This window comes from Sinohyriopsis cumingii, chromosome 18 (genome assembly GCF_028554795.1).
Source record: "Sinohyriopsis cumingii isolate HCF-2022 chromosome 18, ASM2855479v2, whole genome shotgun sequence".
NCBI classification, from domain to species: domain Eukaryota; kingdom Metazoa; phylum Mollusca; class Bivalvia; order Unionida; family Unionidae; genus Sinohyriopsis; species Sinohyriopsis cumingii.
This window is the reverse complement of record NC_142978.1, coordinates 79,729,582-79,754,076: the sequence shown is the minus strand read 5'-3', so window position 1 is coordinate 79,754,076 and position 24,495 is coordinate 79,729,582. Positions and strand designations below refer to the sequence as shown.

General features: G+C 33.9%; 1 protein-coding gene across 1 annotated transcript in view; it reads right to left on the bottom strand.

Moving 5' to 3' along the window:
• Nucleotides 1-2,446: 2,446 nt before the first annotated feature.
• The window catches only part of LOC149777141 (ankyrin repeat domain-containing protein 13D-like), a 50,227-nt gene continuing 28,178 nt past the window's right edge, over nucleotides 2,447-24,495 (bottom strand). The window contains exons 11-13 of the mRNA XM_089941833.1: nucleotides 22,000-22,161; nucleotides 20,920-21,097; nucleotides 2,447-16,577 (exon numbers count right to left, since the gene is read on the bottom strand). Coding sequence (XP_089797959.1) covers nucleotides 16,376-16,577; nucleotides 20,920-21,097; nucleotides 22,000-22,161 — 542 coding nt within the window. The 3' untranslated portion in view covers nucleotides 2,447-16,375. The remainder of the gene's footprint in view (nucleotides 16,578-20,919; nucleotides 21,098-21,999; nucleotides 22,162-24,495) is intronic.

Below are 24,495 nucleotides of genomic sequence, written 5' to 3'. Positions count from 1 at the left end.
CTTACCCCCACCCAGTACCCCTCACTTCAGTAATATTATTAGCCCCACCCTTTACCTCTCACTGACATCATGTACAGTAGGAATATGAGCCCCACATAGTACTTCTCACTAACAGCATATACAGTAGGAATATTAACCCCACCCACTAACAGCATATACAGTAGGAATATTAACCCCACCCACTAACAGCATATACAGTAGGAATATTAACCCCACCCACTAACAGCATATACAGTAGGAATATTAACCCCACCCACTAACAGCATATACAGTAGGAATATTAACCCCACCCACTAACAGCATATACAGTAGGAATATTAACCCCACCCACTAACAGCATATACAGTAGGAATATTAACCCCACGCACTAACAGCATATACAGTAGGAATATTAACCCCACCCACTAACAGCATATACAGTAGGAATATTAACCCCACCCACTAACAGCATATACAGTTGGGATGTTGAGACCAGCACTACCAACTAAATGCAGTCCAAGTTTCGTATCCTTGAGTTAATGCATTATAATCATTCTTCCCCCCAAAAATGACAAGGCATGATTAGGCAAATATGTTTCTGCCTTAAAATTACATGTGTATGCAGTAGTTAAATAGAACATGGTGCCTAGTAACTAAGTCTACAAAATGGACCTTTACACATGTCCGTTGAATATTCAACCATAATTTATCACGTGCAGTTTAGATGGGACGCTTCTTTTATGGCATTGTCAGAAATGGCATAAGTGTCAATATTGTTTTGGCATTAAGTTCATTTTCGCTGACACTGTTGTATGTGTTGTCATGAAACTTGATAGTTGTATTGATCTCGAAGGGTACTACTCACCATGGGTAAAAGTTGGTCATAGGGACCTTCTTTTCACACTCCTGTGATTATGTTAAACTTGATATGCATGCTGTAAGGCAGAGTAAATTGTGTTGTGATGCCCGTCTGTCAATTTGTTACCAATTTCATTTCTGCACAATAACTTTAGTTGCCCATCATCTATAATTACCAAACCTTGTGGATGGCATGCACTTGGGGCAAGTATCAACCCAGAATGATAGAATAAGAATAGTTTCTGCACAATAGCTGAAGTTCTCCACCATCTACAGTTACCAATCATTTTGGATGGCTTGTACTAGGGGTAAGGAAGAACCTTATCATTTTGGGGAAGGTCAAAGGCCAAAGTTACTAGAGTAAAAGAGGAAAAATGGTATGGTTGCAGCACATAATAACTCTAGTTGTATATTGTTACCAACTTTATGGATGGCTTGCACTTTGGAAAAGCCCTATTAATCTGAGGGTTAAAAGCTCAAAGGTCAAGGTAATTGTGACTGAAAGAAGAAAATTGGTTTCTGCAGATAAATTTGAATGAATTGAATACTTTGAAGTACAGGACTGACTTATAATATTCACAGTGCTCTTGTTATATTTAGTTCAGTTTTATTTACAGTGTTGTATGCAATCATGAAGCATAGTGGGTACTACTCACCATAAGCAAAAATAGGTCACAGTGACCTACTTTTCAAGATTTCAGTGATTCTTTTAGTTCAGTTTCTCTGTGTTCAGCCTAGAATTTATGTGCATGCTCACAACACAGGCAGTGATTTTGCACATTTTTTATGCATGTGAAATTCTTAAAAACATAAAATTATGAATGGAAAATACATATTTATGCTAGTGAAGCTCACACATTGTGGAATTCATGGAGATAATATTATAAAATTAGACAGCAATTCTTAACTATTTTGGGTGGCAAACCAGATTAGGTTTGTAGTGATAGACTTGCAACTTATCACCCTTCACCCATCAAAATGCTAAATAAAAGTACTTGGGTAGGAAATTTCAAATTACAATGGTTGATCTCAGTGACCTACTCTTACACATCATGCTGACCCAGCTTTTGGTCACTACCCATGGGATAAGAACCACTGCTGTAGAGGGATCACAAATTCAGACAATAAATCCAACTACAAACAACATCAAAACTGATCTGCCAATGGATGATGCAGTAACAGATCGGGGTCCATGTTGTTTGTTCTGCTGATTACTCTTAACAAACAGCAATTGATCCAGACCTGACTGCACATTTTGCAACAGCAGATCTGGGTCTGTGAAGTTTGAAATTAGGCTCACCATGTGAGTATACATCGTATACAAAACACATCACGTCCCATGTATGACTTGATACACATAAAACATCAAGTCCCATGTATGACTTTATATACAAAAACATCAAGTCCCCTGTATGACTTTATATACAAAAACATCAAGTCCCATGTATGAATTGGGTATGACTGCTTCATAGGAAATCGTCTTGCAAACAGCTTCAATCATAATAAGCATGAGAGTCAGGTAGCTGTAATATGTAGGAAGAGGAAAACAGTACAAAGATTAACCAATATGGAAGGGAGGGAAAAGGGAAACAAAGTTAGGTCAAAATGCTGACGTGACAAAATGATTTATTGATCAAAATAAGTCCTTGAGATAACAAACTTGTTTGCTGTCGGAGAATCCATCATAAATTACATCACGATTTGTAACATCACTTGAACTCCAAGGCAAGAAAATATTGGGAAGGGACAAAGAAAAATATCATCATGCCAAAATATTGATGTAACACAAGACAGTTTTTGTTCACCTAATCTATTTTTTCACTGATGGCGAAGTGCCTTGCAGGAGTAGTTGCTCGTGAAACAAAATTATTGAAATTATATGAAAATATTTATAGCAGAAGGGCTTTCCTAAACCTAGACTTTGCAAACTTTAGTGGTAGATTATGACATCAACTGGATTAGACTTTAATATAAAAATAAGTATGCATTGCAATGAGCAATAACAGTGTATTACAGAGTATCATCTTTCACACATTTACAGATGGTTTTACTGATTCCCAGATTCTCCTTTTGCTTATAATGTGAATCTTGTAATAATAATAATAATTATAATAATAATGTGTGGCCCTGACTTTGCTCACCTGTCTTGTATTACATCAATGATGACCAGAAGGCTTATATAATGATGTAAGAAAAAAACCCACGTAAACTATCTCCTACACTTCACATGTTGATTTTACCTCTTCTAGTATATCCTGATAAAAATCTTACTAAACATAAAGGCATACTTAATAAGCTTCATCTCTTCCTCGTAATAAAATTCCTCCAAGATCTTGATGATATAGTTTTGACATAAAATAGATGAGAAATATAGTCTCTAGATCTAGAGAGGTGGTTGTTGTTGTAGGGTTTAACGCCTTTTTCAGCACAAGATAGGCTATACATGGCAGCCAGCATAACTGGTGGAGGAAGAACCCTAGAAAACCCCGGGAAGAACCACCGACCTACGAGAAGCTACTGGCAGGCTTTTTCACATACCCACATTAGCCAAGCCTGAGACTCTAACCCATGCAGACAGAGGTGAGATGGCAGTGATCAGGAACTGTGAGCGCTTTAGACCACTCGCCACTCAGGGCCCCGATCTAGAGAGGTAATAAGCCTGGTTGATCTATACAAGGGATATCAGTAATATATGCTTATCTCACTTGTTCAAGAACCTGTCTATGACACTGATAAAATATGGTTAAGGTTGGGTAAAATCTTGATCAAATTTGGTATCCAGAGTGATTAATCAGATACAAGATTACCTCATTAATGTGTAGATATTGCTGAAAATCAAACTTATTCAACATCTTACCATATTTGATCAAAATCCAATGAAAAATGTAGCAAAAATATGCATAAATTTCACTCATAATCAATCCCAACCAAGCCCTTTATGGCATAGACCTATTTGCCAAGTTTGATAAATATCCTTTCAATACACCCCAGAGATGTTTTTAAAAAAAATCAAATGCAAGATCAGCTAATAAATATGCTAAAGTCTTGTCATATTAAAAAATCATATATCATCTGATGTATATTTGACAAGACTGATTAGAATCGGGTCAGAAATACATTGCTGCAAGTAATATGAAGCTCACCTAATCAGATGCAATATCGTTTCGTTAATAGAGGATTTCAAATGCGAGCCTTGGTGAGCAAAAGCTGGACATTATTCAATGAGTTTCATAAATTTAATATTAAATCATTACCCATTTGAGATTCTTTTTATCACATAGTTTTTATTTCAGTGGAAATTATTTAGCATTAAAGAAGAACGAATAATTTCATTCATTCTGACAGACAGTGCACCTTTCATTTGTTGTGCATAAAATATAGACCCAAACAAAATTAAACTAGTATAAGTAGGTTGTACTTTTCTACAAATTACAAATCAAAGAAAATGCTTCCAGCCAAATAAACAGAACATTTTACAATGACAAAATCATTTTTGAAAACAGAATGATTAATGTGATGTGATGCCACATTGATACGGTAAACAGTAGGACTAGAATACATGTTTACCCCAAAATGTCACTTGCAGAACTAAATGTTACATTGTTGCAATTTTTCATGTGAAATAGGATTACTGGATGCAGAAATTCCCACATTTACTGTAATGCATTTGTGACTGGATATTTACAGTATGTGAATGGAACAATAGACTGTACAGAAGACGTAAACAAATTTCTTTTTGAGTCGGATTTGCATCCCGTATGTACTGCGTAAAGATGCAGTGGTTGAATAAAGTGCTGTTAGTTAGGAGACCCATTTATGTCCAAATTCTTCTTTGAACAGAGATGAGTTTATTTACTTCTGTAAGTTAACATTTAAACCATGCTTGTATATACGGTGGATTCTATATCTATGTTACAGATATGCCGCTCCCTCTCCCCACCCTGCCATCAAATAAGCAATACCCTTGATTTTACTTCTTATTGTTGTTCTTGTCTTGTAGTTTTACGCCATGTTTCTCATTATGATATTGTTATACATGACATAACAAACCACTGTGGGGGTAACATATCCACAATCAGATATCAAAGATAATTTTTCCTCAATTTCCTTTCGCAAGCGCAAGTCGAGTTAAAAAATGGCCACCAAAAATGTTCATTCAAAACCAAATATTCAAGATGGCGGGGTTAAAAACGTTTTCCCACGATCCAAGCCAATCAGTAAAGAGAATACTGCACAATAATTTCATGGGCTTATTTGGACCAATCACAATCATATAAAGTGATATTTTAACATGTGGTAATATAAAAAATATGAAAATGCACATACTGTAGGAAAACTATACCTACTATATGATCAGAGGTTCCCAAACCATGGCCCGCGGGCAACTTGTGGCCTGTCAGCTCTCAGAAAGTGGCCCGCAGGGCCTCTATATTTACTATAATGTATTTTAATAATTTCAAAAATTTATTGACGTTCAAATAAATAAATAATAACTAGATGAAAGTTGCAATAATGCGCAATCTACAGTATTCTAGAGTCTATAATGTTATTTCTAAGCAGTCTGTCATTTTGGTCGAGCACTCGGAGCTCCGTCGACGTTTGATAATTCACTCTGCGCGTGGTTGTTGTGCTCGGATATAATTATCGAATGCGCCTGTTGAGTTAGCGAACAAAACGTTTGAAAGTACCCTTTTCCAAGCCTTGTCGACCAATCAGAGTGCACAAGACGCCATGATGTCATCTGTTACAACTGTTTAGTAGTCTGCAGTTTCGTGTTGAAATTAGATTTTTCAAATACAAATTTACCGCTAAAGCCAATAAGCATGAACGTGGATAATGTAGAATCAAACAATGCTAATAGGCAAAAACGTCAGGACGTTGCGTGATTTCAACGCTGAATGGACAGAGAAATTTATGTTTGTGCCTAGTTGTAGTGGTAAACGGGTTTGCTTAATCTATGGATTTGATTTAAAACTGAAAATGACTGTAGTGCAGGTCTGGAAATGACTGCTTTAAAAGTTTTAGAATTTGGTTGCTGAAAGTTAATATATTTAAGCATGATATTACACGACTTTTATAATTTTATAAACATTGATAAACATTTATAATTTTATAATGTTGTGGCCCGCTTAGTTACCGAAAATAGTAGATGTGGCCCTCTATTTGAAAAGCTTGGGAACCACTGAATATGATAAACATAAATCTTGCTCATAATTAAAACATTTCTTAATAATATAAGCCTATTTCAAAGTTTAATAAAACAAATATAAAATACAGATGCTTAGGTGTTGACAAGGTCAAGGAATCAGATGCAAAATCACCAAATTAATATGCCTAGATCTTGCTCATAAATGTGCTATTTGCCAAATTTGATTAAAACTGGATCAGAAATGCAATTTAGAGTCGTAACTTAACTTGGAAAATCACCTGCATGATCAACTCATGAACATGTATAATGTGCAAGATTAAACTGGAGTGAAATGTTCATCAAAGAAACCAAAACCAAAATGAGATAAAGAAAAATATGGCTTCCAGGGTGACGACAAGCTTGGCCAATTCAATGCAAGACTACATTTCAAAACTTGTGCTTAATCTTGAAGACACAGGACCATATTCCATTCTGATCAGACTTGGATCAAAATTATCAAAAGTGGTAAAAAAAACCTCTGACAATCGGATTCAAAATTACCAAATAAGTATGCAACCTCATTGCTAAAAATGTCCAATTTTTTTGATGATATAAGCATATATTCCAAGTTTTTTTATATAAAAACTGACTCCCATTGTGATAGCAAAGTCAGCCAACAAAATGCAAACTTATCTCTTTAATATGTTTAGATCTCAGTCCTTCTTAATCAAACCCATTCAAAAAGCCTGATGATATAAACCATATTTCAAACTTGATGAAACAGGGCTAAAAATATGGTTTCCAGGGTGGTAACAAATTCAGCCAATCAGATGTAATATCATCTCATTAGTATGCATGGATCCCACTCATTATCAAACTCATCCAAGATCTTGATGATACCAGAATATAATCCATGTTTGATTAAAATCAGATCAAAAATAGCTTCCAGAGTAGTAACAAACTCAGCCAATCAGATGCAAAATCAAGGTATGCATAGATAATTGGCAATTATGGAATTCATGCAAGATCCTGATGATATAAGCCCACATTCCAAGTTTAGTCAAACTCGGATCAGAAACATAGCCTTCAGAGTGGTCACAAGGTTATCAATCAGGTGCAAGATCAACTCATAAATATGTATGGCTCTCGCTCATTTTTAAACTTGTCTGAGGGTTTGATGATATAAACACATACTCCATGGAAGCAGTTCAGAAATAGGGACACTGGAGTGATACCAAGTAACTGCTGATCAATGATACGTGACGGATGCAAGGCCATACCATAAGCTAGTATGGCCTTTTTGTAACAAGATGAGCTGCAAATGATATTGCAAAACTGAATCTGTAATGAGTAGTTTTCTATCTAAAACAGGTTTTACTGTATTCTTTACAATAAAGTCATTTCAAGCCATTAGTGAATAAATCTGTGTGGTATGAAACCAAGTATGAGCTAAACATATCTAAATATACAAACTAAAACGTTCAACATGACTGTTAACCAAGACATCATTCTATGGTCGAACATTACAAGCATTTATGCAAAGATTTTAAACTTTAGGTATCATTTTTCTCACATACAATATACAACAAACTGCTAACAGCATGTATGAGACTTCCTACAATTCACAGTGAGATAATAAACACAAATTAAAATACAATTCCACGTCTTTCATCGAAATATAAACCATGCATGCAAATAAATAATGTACAATAAAACACTTCTAAATTAAAGACATATGAACAATGCACAACTATATGACAAATGTGCAGTTAATGCACAGTATTGTACACAACATCAATGTTCTCCTGGGACTTAAATGATACAATTATATCACAATTAGAATAAATGAAGTGAAAAAGGCAAGGCCACCACTAACACCTTGCAAACCTATTTAATCCTTAAGAAAATAACATGTCAAAAACCTTATCATATTTTCACAATATTATTGTTAAATTATGAATCCATGTAAATGCTGTTAAACCAAAAATCCATCAAATGGGGCTGATGCTTTGCTGGCTAAAAAAAAATTGAAAAAAGTTAGTTTCTTCTCTCACTTATTGTTTTTACCTGCCAAGTACTGAAATTACCTCTGATATTTCTTAGAAACTAAACTTATCAATGTATCAAATTAAGAAATAAGATTAAACATGACAAGATGGATTGGATGTCACTGACCCAGTCTAACACAATTTTGAGATATACCTGCCAAGTTTAATTCAATCTATAATGAAAATTTCCAAAGAAAAAACCCACTACAAAGTCACTAAATTGGTATTATTCGAGGTATTCTTCAGATGTAAACACAAAATGGTTTTTATACAAAAAAATTCATTAAAGTAAAGGCACTTGTAGACTTGGAAGGTGAGGAGGAACTACCATCCTTCCATCTACTGCTGCAGTTGGCAAAAGTAACAGGTATAGTTTATCGACAAGAACTTGTTTCTTAATCAGATGTAGTTTATTGTAAGAAGAATTCAGTAATTCTCTTCTTAGCCAGGTATAGGTTTCAAGGATCATGTGACCTTCAGTTTTACTACTCTAAAGTTAGAAGAATGGGCTAGCCTTTATATAAGGAATCCAAATATTCTTCCCTTTAAATGTGCCTGTCATAAATGTAGGACACTTGGCAATCCTCCTTCTCCTAATGTCAGCGTGATTGTTTAGTAAACTATATTTCAACAAGAATACTTAATTGATAGCATTACAATAAAACCCTTCCAGTGCCTCACCAAGGCTATCATCCTGTTCGAGGTATTGCATAGCTTGAAACTGGCAACACTTAGCAGTAGTCAGCAGGATACAGTTTCTTCCCATGTGTGTGTAGAGCATATGAAAAAAAGGACAAACTAGTTTCCTGAGGCAGCAACCTTATCTTCCCTGATGTTAATGGGATCAGGTAACTATTCCGAGAGAAAAATAATTTTAAAATTTGCCTTTCACTAAACGACTTCTTATGAAATATAGTTGGTCATAAATGAAAATAGTGCTAATAAGACTTCCAATATGGCCACAATCCTGCCATGGACTGTAGTGATAACAAACTTCGACTAATGAAGATAACTCAATTATTTTCAGAAATATTGCTGATATTGTAATAAGCAATATTTTTTTCTTCAGATTAATATTTATAAACAAAACCCAAGTAATGTAATACAACAAACCAAAATTGTATTGATTAATATTCAAGAATAAATATTTATTACTGTGACTTCTTACAAAATGACATGTTATTTTCCACTGTTATTACAATTTACTCTGTATTTACAATCATCTGGCTGTTGTAACCCTGTTGTTGCAAAGTTGCCTCCCTTTGAATACTACATAATGCTATGCAACAGTGATAAGGGCTGTTCCATATAAAATTACATGGTACCCAGGGAAAACATTTTTTTTTAAAAATATATGTCAGGGTACTTTGATTTCACAGAGTTCATATTAAAATGATAAGAAAATTCTAAAATGCATCCATGGGTGAGTACTCTGGGTCCCATGTATGTTTTAATGGAGCAGACATAAGACAATAACACTGACACTTTTAATGCTGTAAGAAAAGTTGGTCATCCTAGCTTAAATGATGCATAAGTCCTTCCAAGAGCTGCAAAACTGCAATCTGATTAAGAGCTCAGTGAATTATGTACCATGTTTAGAGTGTAACATTCTACAAGAAAATAAATGAACATTATAGACAAATGAAACCTATTAAATTTCAATGGAAATCCTTACAGGCAAGTGTTCATTTCACATTTTGACATCATATTCATGTAGTCAAACACAAAACAAGCAAGTACTCAGAATGTCATACTGTTAAATCAGTCAAGTCAGTAATTTAGATGAATATTTCTGTATAAGTTTTGATTAATGACAAAAGACAAATATGAAGAAAAAAGCTACCAATCTGTGCAATACAAGTAAATGGCACAAAACTTAGATCTGCAATTGGACAACAACTAATGAAGTTGTTTGTTTTAAATAATCAGTATAGCATACACTTTGCAATCCAAATGTCATCAATCTTTTCTATCACATGCCCGAAAAGTTATCAGAAGTAATTAATAACCATTATGAACTACCATCAAGCTCATGATTGTTATCATGTCATAATAAAATTATGCACATCACACTGACTCAGTGTGTCATCACTTGTGATTGTTATCATGTCATAATAAAATTATGCACATCACACTGACTCAGTGTCATCACTTGTGATTGTTACCATGTCATAATAAAATTATGCACATCACACTGACTCAGTGTGTCATCACTTGTGATTGTTACCATGTCATAATAAAATTATGTACATCACAATGACTCAGTGTTTCATCACTATGAAAAATATAACCAATAGTTCGTGGCTATGGAAACTGAATGATTTCTTCTATTGTTTTTTTAAATTTAAAACTAAAAATATCAGGACTAATATTAATTCTTGAAATGCTGAGTGCTGTTTTCAATGCCTATTTTTCATCATGTGGTTTTATTCTTCACATATATAACTGAATATTTGTTGGCCAAAAACAAACAATTTGGGAAGGAACACTATGATTACCTTGGAGTCTCTTTCAATGAGCCGTTATTATGCTCATACTGAAATGAGATAAGTTGTTTGAATTGACACACCCATAGAAATTTTTAAAAAAAGCTAATACCCTATTTTATGTTTTTATGATATCAACCAAAATAACCAAGATTATAAACAACACTGTAATACATAAGAAAATGATCATGAAAATTTAGCACAATGCTGAGTTCTTGCTTACTGTACTGAAAAAACTGATCAATCAAGAAATTGCAAGAACTAAAACTTGAAAAAAGGACCATGTACTATCAATGTACCTTTTATGATGGATTTCAACATCTCTGACTACTTGACCTGTGCACATGAGTAAAGCTAAATTCTTCATGTTAAAATGTATATTGAAATTTTAATCCAATAAATGAATAAAGTTATTGCATGGAAAATGTGTCAATGAAAAAACAAATGAACTTGTCTGCATGCTGCTGAACTGAATATCAATGTTAAAATGTTTGGAAGTGGGATCCAACTGCAAACTGCAAAAACCCAGATCTGCCATTGCATCATGCACTGGCAGATCTGTATCCATGCAGTTTTGAAGAAAAAAAAATGAAATAAATCTATACTGAGACTGAATCTTAATGATTAACATCATCTGTTTATTATGTAGTAAGTAATATAAAACAACACCTACAATAAATATCATAGTTCACTGTGAAGTTCCAACAGAACTACAATAAATATCATAGTTCAATATGAAGTTCCAACAGAACAACTACAATAATATCATAGTTCACCATGAACATCCAACAGAACTACAATAAATATCATAGTTCACTGTGAAGTTCCAACAGAACTACATAGTTCATTGTGAAGTTCCAACAAAACTACAATATCATAGTTCACTGTGAAGTTCCAACAGAACTACAATAAAAATCATAGTTCACTGTGAAGTTCCAACAGAACAACTGCAATAAATATCATAGTTCACTGTGTAGTTCTGACATAAAAACTACTTCAAAAATCATAGTGTACTGTGAAGATCCAACATCCGAATCACATTGAAAAATTAATATTTGTGATTCTTCTCTTAAAGAAACCTGTTTTTTTCTCTCAACTGGGTATTTTATCATACATGCCAACTTCCCCCACCTCCCGAGAAATATAAGCATAATTATTGCTATTATGGGTGGCAAAACAAGCATAATTTGGGCATAAAAATGCAATCTATATTACATGCCAGAATTACAGCATCTACGAAAAAGATACAATTTTATGACTAACCCAGTTCTGCAGCTGGTCAAAATTCTTGTTACAATGGGCAAAATCCATACGGATTATAACCAGAACACAAAATATACTTAAAAACGATTCATATTCAGCACTCACTTCAACCAGTCTACATGTGTAACTTTAGCTGAATGATTGTGAACTGGAATTCTGCAATGACCACGGTCGGGTGCTCAGAGTGATGTGTTACATTACTCATATTCTTTTTTTAAAGTTTGTAAAGTGGTGTTGATTTGTCACTTTTTCTGATCTGGTGTTTTGAAGTTTGAAAAGATACATCTGTTCAAAAATGGGTCATATACAGTTGCTATAAATAGCAAATAAAGAATGTCTTCTTAAGCTATTCTTATTCAGCAATCACCTTTTTAGGAATATTCCCAAATTTACATGACTGGAATTAAAGAGATGATGCTAAAATGACAAAAACAATTTTTATTGCTTTCTTTTTATTTTATTTTTTAATGTTGCAATAAAAGTGTAATTCATATACAGTCTGGCAGAAATCGTAAAAATGTAATTTGGTAAAAAAAAGCATAATGATTACGCCAAAAGCATAATGGTTGGCATGTATGCATTATCCAAATGGAAGCTTACTCATCTCCAAGATAACAAAGTGAAGATGTCTTGTACATCATACTAACTGTTATGTCTGGGTCCATATCTGTTATGTCTGGGTCCATATCTGTTCAAAATTACAAGCAGGCCAACCAAAACAGGTCCTGTTCTACACTACACTGCTTGCAGAAAAGTATGTAGTACACTTAATAAATTACAGTGCACTCTGTCAAATGCTGGATCACAAATACATTACAACAAAAAATCCCTGCTTTTTTAAAACTCCATTATCTTCATATCTCATATCATATGCCCAATTTGTCTACTATTAGCAATATATTAGCATGGTTAAACTTGTTAAAAATCACAAAATGAATGTGGATGGGTCAGACAGGCATAGACAATAACACTGTTAGGTCAAAAGATAATTACAGGCAAGAGGAATGAGTTACACAAAAGTACTTCTCAACAAATACTTTTTCCATAGATTTGTTCAATTTAATATAACCTATTTTGAATATTCCAATGTCAACACATGAATTTGCAGCCATTAGTTCCACAAGAGACTTGCATGCTGTTGTACTAGGTCAACAGACTGAAATCAGTATAAAACAAGCTGAATTTATGACACAAAAAGATCTATCAATTTTAAAAGGCAATCAGATAAATACAGTGGAAGTTGACTTGCACAAGAAAATGAATTACATTAAAAATAGTCTGGGCATTTAGCATCAAACTGATTTACAAACAAATAAGAGAGCTGATCAAACAGATAAACTGGTCAGTTTCAGTCCAACAATCATGAGGGAGAAAGACTCAGGAGCTGGAGAAATAAGGAGTCAGATAATGGGCTTATTGTTAAATGACAACATGATAATGATCTAATTGTTACATGGCAACATGATAATGAGCTAATTGTTACATGACAACTTGATAATGAGCTAACTGTTACATGACAACTTGATAATGAGCTAATTGTTACATGACAACTTGATAATCGGCTAATTGTTACATGACAACTTGATTATGAGCTAATTGTTACATGACAATTTGATAATGAGCTAATTGTTACATGAAAACTTGATAATCGGCTAATTGTTACAAGACAAAATGATCAAAAGGTTTATGAGGAACCTGATGAACTGACTCATAAATAAGATGCAAGAAAGCTGGTTGACCAAAAAAACAAACATCTGGTTGACTTAGAGTCTTTAATAAAATTCCAATTACTCAGTTATTAAAACTTCAGCACTGGAGTGCTAATATGATACTGTCTACACTCGCACACCAGTTAAGCATAAATTGAAACAACATAGGCCCTTATCTGCATAATTCACCAGCAATTCAGGGTCTATGTTGTCTGTTTTATTGATTACTCATAACAAAATGTATAGACTCAGCTCTGCTGGTGCTTTATGCAAAGGACAATCTAGGTCAATTGGGGTAAATCATTAATTTGCTATTTACTAAAATTTGTACAAGTTACACAGAAGGAATTTTTTTTTAAAAATTTATATGCGATGTATATAATCAAATTCATGTAATATTAATCTGTGCTGTACATCCAGAACAAATAACAGATTGTAAAATAAGATTAAATTTTGACAACTTTGCAAACGCTTTTACTTTGGACTCAACAAAGTGGGGCCTCAATCGGCAACTGTTGCCAGGAACACGTTGTTGTAAACTTGGTCATAACAGAATGACATCCTGGTCCAACCAATCAGGAATAAAAAGATTATTTCCAGTTTGACAAAAACAAAAAGATGGATTTGGGATACTGTGGTTAACTTTTATGTATAATTTAGCACAATGGTGGACACAAGTTTCTTTCTTCCAATTAGTCATATTCACCAGTGAATGCTTTTGTTGATCAATTCCTTGTCGGAATAAACATTGGTCAGAACACCAAAACACACCTACTAGCTACAATGATGTATCAGATCTAGTATAGTCCTCAATGTTTAAAGTAAATTTTGCAGTCTCTTAGAAAGAAAATGCATCAGTGTTGAATTAAGAAGAATATAAACACATGAAAATATATCTCAAGAAAAGGAAACCAAACTTTAAAATATTTGGGTAAGTCAATAAAAACATGCATAGATTAATACAGAAAAGTTCTGATTTTGTTTCGCAAAATGTTTAATGAATAACATTTCTGAGAATATGAAAAAATTTGTCTAAGTATGTTTCACTAGCTGAGATGAATTGACCTGGCTTAAAATATATGACAAACAGACCTGAACTGACCCAGATGTACAGGTTATATGTAACATTTAAAACATAAATGAAAATATGTCTCTAATTTAATCTGAGAACAAAACTCTTAACATCAGTTTAAACCCCTTCCCCATGGTTTTGTGTTGTCAAAATGTGTTTTTTATATATATTTCAAAGATACATGCTATCCTCACATAACAAGTTTTCACAAATAAAATAAAGCTTTTAGATGAACTTGAATAGTACACAAAACAACTCACAGGTGGAAACAGATGAGTGGGTTAGCATTCATAAAAAGAAGCCTTGCCCCTGCATTTGCAGATGCAAGTTGAACTACAGCTACTAGTCATGGGTGCATCACATAGGGCTCTGACCACTCAATCTGTTTGGTTAAATGCACAAACTTATGATGGGAATACAAATTTATGAGAACAGGCGTTCAGGGGACACAACTCCTCCATATCATAATAGGGAATTCTGTAAATCCCCCTCATTCATGGTCTCCTAAGTATAAAGGTGTATGATAAATTTAGTTGAATACAATATTCCCATGTAAAGTTATGCACCATTCAAAAGTTATGCTGCAAAAACCCAATGATAGGCAATCAGGGGTGATAACTCTTCTAAATGATAATGTGGAATGTTGTAAACTGAATTTATAAAACTTTCATCAGAATAAAGCCCCACACTAATTTGACTTAAAAACAAAAATGCTTTGACAAGTTATGCTGCAGAAACCAAATTAAGAAGGACCTACAAATGATGTGGAAAGACAGAAATTGAATTTATTCATGGTATAATCAGTATTAAGTCATGTACCCAATTTTGACTGAAATGCAAGATACATTGGTCAAGTCATGCATTCAAGAGGATAAGCACTCAGGGGTGTAACTCTTGTAACTGCTGGAAATCAAATTCATAAATGAAGCTGCATGCAAAGTTTAGTTACATCCAACAATCCTTGGGAAAGTTAAGCTGCAGAATTAAAAGTTAGAGGAATAGGCAGTCAGGTGTCATAACTCCTCTAAATGATAACAGAGAAGGCTGGAAATAAATCCAACCATTTCCTGTACAGTTATCTTGCTGATAACAAACTATTTATGGGTTTAGCAGATGGGCAGATAATTTTATTAAAACAGATCTCAACCAATTCTGTTGAGCAGGCCCTAAATAACACTGATGTTAAAGCATCATGAGTGACAAAATGGTTGACAATATGACTGAATACATTTTGCCAGGCTAAAAGGTCAAATATCACATATCTTTGTATGGAAATTCAAACTTTTATGGTAGCAATGTAAAGAATGGAAAAAGTCATAAAATTTGGAATTAAAGTTCATTTATTTATGGTAGCAATGTAAAGTATGGAAAAGAACATTTGTATACTTCTCCCTCAAATACCTAGTGGTAAACCAAAATTACTGCATATACCCGCTATGTAAAGTCCAACTGCAAACAACAGAGACCCTGATTTGTCATCATATAATGTGCCAGCAGTTCAGGATCTATGCTCTTGTTCAACTAATTATACCTAACAATGACTAAGATCTACTGGTGCATTATGTGCAAGCAGATCTGGGTCTTCACAGTTTTCTGTTGAACTTGACTTATAAGAGAGTATATATGGTAAATATCTGTTTTCAAATAACAAAAACAATTCTGTCAGTTGAACTTTTGGAAAATGTAAATACTTTTTAGTGTAATTAAAGTTCACTAAGGGAGAAAATTCTGACAAAGAAATTTTTACTGGTCTAATTTTGGTTTCCACAGGTTTGAGTTCACACGAACTTGACATAAATAACATTTGGGAACTACAGGAAGATAATTTGATGTTATTTCTCAGTAAGCGACAACTGAAGTATTCGCTGAAGTTCCTCATCTTCATCTTTCCTCCTTCGTTCTTCCTGTTCTGACAATGCTATGGCCATGCGTAGCTGTTCCTCTTCATCCATCCCGACCCCTGGCATTCTTTCCATCTCTGGCAGCGGTTCTATGCCTTTCCCTGACTGAATTGCAATGCTGTCTGCGATTGCTCTGCAAAAACATGGGGGAAAATAATGTCCAACATGTCTGGAAATGCTTTAGACATTTTTATATTCAAAGAAGTGGCAAAATAAAAGTTCTTCTAAGAAACACATAACTTGTCCTTAGATAAACTGTTGACTCATTTGGGCCTTAACCAAAGTGCTGGAATTCCACAGGATACAACAGAAGCATATGATGTTATATATTCCAGACTGCATGTAAATTGTATGCCAAGAAAACTGTAACTGAATTAGTATACTTTTTGTACCTATCTTTGACATAATCCTAGAGCAGGAATGGTATGACATGATGTGATGTAATCATACTGAAAGTATGTTTTGAACTGCATAAGGTTTTATTTAATAATAATAATAATAATAATAATAGTGTATTTAACAATACAGTAATAAATGTATTGTCCTCAACTTCTTGACACCACTGACTCACCTAGTATATAACCTGAAACAATAGTGGCATAGGAACAAAGGGAAGTATGGGATTTTATAACTAAGAAGTGGGGGTTATTTAAATATTCAAAAAATAATAAAGCAATATATTTACTGCTTCTTTACATTATAGCTCCATCCCCGAACATCACAGTATTAGAAGAATGCAGATTTGAAGATAAAATAACATTCCAATTATGTTTGAATTGGATAGAAAATTAATTAAAACATGGCGATGGACTCGAAACTGGAACTAAAAAGTGTCCTACATACTGACCCCAAAGCCATCATGTACGGACTTGACCCAGGGAAACGAAACTAAAATCTATAAGGTAAGCGTGTGATGATGTCATATTCTAAATGTGAAATATATTGGCTCTTGCAATAAAAATAAAAGTGAAGAAAAAACATGAACCAAAATTTGTACTCCAATTCTTGACCTCATGGCCCTACACAGGGGGAAACCTACGAGGTACAAGAGGTACTGAGGGAAGGGGAGTGTGTGACTGGGTGATGATATCATATGCCAAATATAAATTAAATTTGGTAAAGGGTTACAGAAATACATATAATTAAAAACTATAAACAAAATGTGACCCCATTATAACCCCTGACCGCATGACCCCACTCTCGAGAAAAACACTAGGGCTGGAGTAGTACTGAGATTGGGATTATTTTATTACGATATATAAAAAATGAGTTGACTTAGCAAGAGCCCAGGCATTTAGGTGTTAGATATACTTGGACTGTAGTTGTTTCCCTTTACCAGTGTCCTTGGGAATGGGGTGTTCTTGTTTCGATACCATGTGTGCACATCATCTATAACTGTTATACTCAATTCACTTGTGATATATCAGATGCTTTAGATTTACCTTGAAAGTACAAAGAACAGTAAAGTGAATTAATTAATTCCAATTTTCATTTCAAATGAAATACCTATCCCATCCCAATGTGATTGTTGAATAGGGATTCTGAGCTTTTTGTGCTAGAAAAAAACTAACCAAAGCTATCCACAGAAATACTCATGCACAAACAAATAACCCAAATGCCAGATGTTCGACCTTCCGAGCATAAAGAAAATATACTTTAAACTTGTATGGGCAGATGTCATAATCAGTTGTACTAAATTTTATTGTTATGCAAAGAGAAAAAAAACATTTAAGTTTCTTGTTTAATATGTTTCAAACTGGAAGATAATACTAATACACAATATCACATACCTACCAACCTACATGACTACCTACCAACCTACTAATATAAGAATGCAATGTTGGAAATTAAGTATTTCAGACCATGCTGAAGTTTTAGTTGGCAGTTATTGAAACAATGCAAAGTCTAGCAAAATATTGTTACTGGTCTGCTAGGAAAAAGGGTAATTCTGAATGCAGTACATAATGTACATGAATATAACTCCCTGATCTGAATGCAGTACATAATGTACATGAATATAACTCCCTGATCTGAATGCAGTACATAATGTACATGAATATAACTCCCTGATCTGAATGCAGTATATAATGTACATGAATATAACTCCCTGATCTGAATGCAGTACATAATGTACATGAATATAACTCCCTGATCTGAATGCAGTAAATAATGTACATGAATATAACTCCCTGATCTGAATGCAGTACATAATGTACATGAATATAACTCCCTGATCTGAATGCAGTACATAATTTACATGAATATAACTCCCTGATTTGAATGAAGTACATAATGTACATGAATATAACTCCCTGATCTGAATGTAGTACATACTTTACATGAATATAACTCCCTGATTTGAATGCAGTACATAATGTACATGAATATAACTCACTGATTATGAATATAACTCCCTGATTTGAATGAAGTACATAATTTACATGAATATAACTCCCTGATCTGAATGCAGTACATAATGTACATGAATATAACTCCCTGATTATGAATATAACTCCCTGATTTGAATGAAGTACATAATTTACATGAATATAACTCCCTGATTTGATGTTTTTCATTCAAAATAAACATTAAACTAAACTATAAATTAATATCTTTATACAATATGATCTCTGTATCCAATACTTTAAAGCCCCAATACAACCATTACATGCAAAAAGTCATATATGCCAAAACATCCAAATAATACTGAATCTTGAAATATACTGGTCCTAAACATTGTTGGTTTCCATTAAAACCATACAATATCAACATTTCAGCACATTATGAGCCATGTAATTTCTCCCTCGAACTGAGAAACCCAGTGTTTTTCATGTGTACGAATTAATCTGATGTTGATTGCCAACACCTGTGGTTGAACCACCTTTTTAGTTGAAAGCTGCAACACAACATCTGATGAAGTCACCACTGTAAACAAAGGAAGCTAACACCACGTTATGTCGGACTGTCTTCAGCACAAGTTTGTCCTTCAGTGTATATTCCAGTGCCTATGCTGTCCACAAATATTAACCCAACTTTTATTTTTATCTAATGAACACTTTATTTTCTCTGATCCACTTTTAAAAAAAAACAACAGGCATGCCTCTCTTCATTATCTCTCTAATCAATTTGTGAGCCACATGTGATTGTTATTAGATCTGTCACTAACAGCATTTTGTAAATGCAACACATCACTACTTTTGGAGTACTCTGGAAAAAGATCAGAATTACAAGCAACTTCACTGACCAAATTAAATTTTATGACCTATTCCATTTTTTACATTGCTAGCATAAATAAAATGAATATTTGAATGTCGTTTAAACCTAACATCTTGATTAGCTGAAAGAACAGCTTTTATAACAAATCATTCGCTTCCTTCCAAACTTAAGTTAGACTGGAGGAATGGTGAAATATATGATAAACAACAGGATGGGGGCTTTAATTCATGACCACATAAAGATCCAAACTTGCAGCATTTAACACAATACTCACACATACCTAAATAAGTGCACAAAGATACACACACACACATCAACTTTTGACAGAACCAGAAAAAATATATCCATATCACAGCACATCTCAATCCTGAGATGCCATACTGGAGTCAATGAACGTGATAATTATCTTGGAACTTACTATCGTGAATGCCTAGTGGCTCCTAACACTTCAGCCCCATGGGTTAAATAAATCTCAAAAATGGATTTAGATGTGTTTTGATTCATTACAACCATGTTGGGATAGAGAATACACCTCCAAACTGAAAAGCTCACAATGCTGCCAAATGCACTAACTCTTTGAGTATGTATATACACATGATACACATCATGTATATATACATGATACACATCATATATATACACATGATACACATCATGTATATACACATGATACACATCATATATATACACATGATACACATCATGTACATACACAATACACATATATATATACACATGATACACACATATATATACACATGATACACATCATGTATATACACATGATACACATCATATATATACACATGATACACATCATGTATATACACATGATACACATCATGTATATACACATGATACACATCATGTATATACACATGATACACATCATGTATATACACATGATACACATCATGTATATACACATGATACACATCATATATATACACATGATACACATCATGTATATACACATGATACACATCATATATATACACATGATACACATCATGTATATACACGATACACATATATATACACATGATACACATATATATATATATATATACACATGATACACATCATGTATATACACATGAGACACATGATACACATCATGTATATACAGATGATACACATCATGTATATACACATGATAGAACATCATTTTGGCTTGTTATGATGAGCTTCAACCTTATACACTTCACTATCCAAAGGACACTGTATGGATATTATGTTGCATACAGAATTTGACATACTGCTGAATAAGTCTCTCCTCCTGTTTTTGCCTGGAATTGATGGCAGGTCTTGCCCTGGATAAAGCCTCGTAGAAAGTGACCTGCTCATTCTCTGTACCAGCATCTAGGAGACTCTGTTGTATGGCAAACTGCAACAACTCATCAGCTTCATCCCGCAGCCTCTCATGATGGCCATCACCTGAAGCACAAAATTAACTGATGTACTTATTAATAGGGTGATCTACAACTGACGTGCCATTTTAGCTCTCTCTAAATTGGATTCACATACTAAACAAGAAAACTATTTAAGTCAGAGTACAAGAACAATTCCCCTGAAGCAATGCAATACTAAACCTAGGAATGACAAAGAAGGACAAACAGATGTGATGAGTCACAGGCAACGGAGATTAAAAGTAAATGCTCCTTTCACATTTACTGCACATCATACGAAAGTCGTTTATGCCCTCTGATGGCAATTCCAATGTTGACGTAATGAGAAATGATTTAAAATTTTGCATGACAAAGCAAACATACATACTTTGATCTGATACTGCTTACCATAAACTAATAAAAAAAGCAACATTAGCAAAAACTATTTTAAAAAATGGTCCATCATATGTTTATAAATACAAATAGTCCAACTGAAATGTACAGTTCCAACACAGGTATATAACAAAAGATCTCAAACACAAACTTTAACCTGCTGTCTACATATAACAAAGCTTAAATGCAAACTTTAACCTGCTGTCTATATGACAGAACTTAAATGCAAACTTGAACCTGCTGTCTACATATGACAAAACTTAAATGCAAACTTGAACCTGCTGTCTACATATGACAAAATTTAATTGCAAACTTTAACCCCTGACTTTTTTCTGATAATTTGCACACACACATGCACATGCACACACGTGTGTAAATGACAAATCTACTGGTTTCTGAGTATTATTTATTACATTTCATTATCTTAAAACAGCAAAAAAAATGACACTAATAAAATAGGAATAACAGGGTGTGTACTTTAAATGAACATTTTAAATTTTTTAAAGTTTTAAAGTATAAGTACTGTACATTAAATACTGTACATTAAAAAAAACTCACCAAGCACCCTATACCCTTGTGGAGCCTCAAAACATGAATCATCTATAACACAGGCATTGACATCAGCTCCTTTAATGGGATGTACTCCCTCCATAGGTTGATCCATGGCAAATATGTTTCCAAAAGTAATCTTTGCATTTAGCACATGAAACAGTGGGATCTCTATAAATAATAATAATAATAATAATAATAATAATCATCATCATGGTAATAATAATAATAATAATAACAATCAACATGGTAATAATAATAATAATAATAATAATAATAATAATAATCATCATCATCATCATCATCATCATGGTAATAATAATAACAATCAACATGGTAATAATAATAATAATAACAATCAACATGGTAATAGTAATAATAATAATAATAATAATAATAATCATCATCATCATGGCAATAATAATAATAATAATAATAATAACAATCAACATGGTAATGATAATAATAATAATAATAATAATAATAATAATAATAATAATAATAATAATAATAATAAAACACATTGTTTCCTACAGTGGCCAAACAGAGATCACATATTGTCAATGATATGAAGTTTTGTAAGATCTATGAAATTACTAATCATCAAACACTTTAAGAGACAGAGCTATCAATGTCTTCTTACTGAATAATGTAAAATAAAGAAAAGTCAATGCTTACAAGCAAACACATTATACAGCCATGTAATAACAAGATGCCCAAGTAAACCTGACATTACTCTCCTGGCTTATATAAATTAACAGCTGGCCATTTCACTAAACAGGCTAAAAGTGTCATTAAAACCAACAAAAACAAAACAAAATCAGCTAAAAACCAACAAGAGTTTGTAAAAGGGACTCACTGAAAAGAATAGACATGCAATTCATTTCCCCCTCCTTTTATTAATTCTAATACCCGAGAGAAATTCTAAAATAACTCATTTGGTTAAAAAAACTATTATTTTTTTAAATGGATGAGTTAACATGTTCACAAGTGTAACACAAATATCTTTATCACAGCCTTTGACCTTGAACATGAAACCATCAATAGTGGGTCGCTAAACTTGTCTTCTTCAGATACATCCACACACCAAGTTTGATCAAAATCCCAATATATATGAGTGCAATGCTCACATGCCTACATGTATGTGTACACGTCATTGCAATTATAGGCTCAATGACTTAAGAAAAAGCAAATTTTTCACTATGTTTCTCCAAGAATTTGTACTCTATAACATTAAAATTAGGAATGTAAGCCCTACTACCTCCCAAATCCAGCCCTCCAAAAGAAAAAGATTCCTCTTTTCTGCCGTATTATATAGACAAAGGGCAATAACTTTTGCCCATCAGTGCCACTTGCCAACAGCAGGTGGCATTAGTTTTAAGCTCTGCAGAACATCATGCAACAGGATGCAAGCTCGAATGAGATGGTTATGGCAAGGATGGAACATGTGGATCTGAAGCTGTTTGAAAGATTCTGCCTGACTGGGATCTCCAAAGGATAGATTTATTGCTAGAACAGAAAGATTACTGATCCAGGATTTGTCCCAGTGGAGACAGGCAACCAAAATCATTTGTACTTCTGTTCCCTCAAGTTATGGATAATCTTTGGAACTAAGATCGTTAGGGAGGTTAGGCGAGGTCCACAGACCCTCCCCAAATGACAAAAAAGAGCATTGACAGACCTTGCCTCAGGATCCAATACTGAGGAAATTAAGGTGAGCAGTTTGCAATTCCACTGGGTTGCAGAAAGATTGATCATCCAGTGTTACCTCTATTGCGGATAAATCTGATTCAAGACCAATGGACGGATGGACCATTCTGTATGGAGAATTTGACCCTTCCATGATAGAAAATTGGTCAAGACTTTGAGTTTGCTAGGAGTATGTGTCATCTGGATGTCGATGATGCAATGTGTGCACCAATGGCGAAATTCCCAGACCATAATGCAGAGTTGGGGTCATTTGGTACCACCTTGTTTGTGACAGTATGTCACTACCACTGAGTTGTCTCACATTAGGAGTACAATGTTGCTCTGAAGATGGTCACTCCAAAAACGAAAGGCTCTGATGACAGCTTTCATCTCCAAGAGATTGATGTTGAGATCTGTGTCCACATATCCTACTGGCGGCTGATGGTGTCAAAGCCCAGTAACAAATGTGTTCCCAACTAAAGGTGCTTGCATCAGTACACATGGTCACATCCAGCTGGAGCTGTTTGAGAGGTATTCCTGTAGTGAGACAACCTTGGATGTGTCACTGGTCCGGGAATGATACTATCGCACTCATTATGCTGATCTTGTAATTGAGTGTCATGTAAATGTAGCATCACTGAGACAGCATGGTTATCTGCAAAGGGCACATGTAGAGGTGACCCAGTGGGATAAGATCCACTGCTACAAAAAAAAATCTTAGGTGTTGCTGAAAACTTCTTGGCTGTGAACCATTTCTTGATGGTAATAGATAATGCGATGATGATGATTTGGACAACCCTACATTGTCTTTCTGGC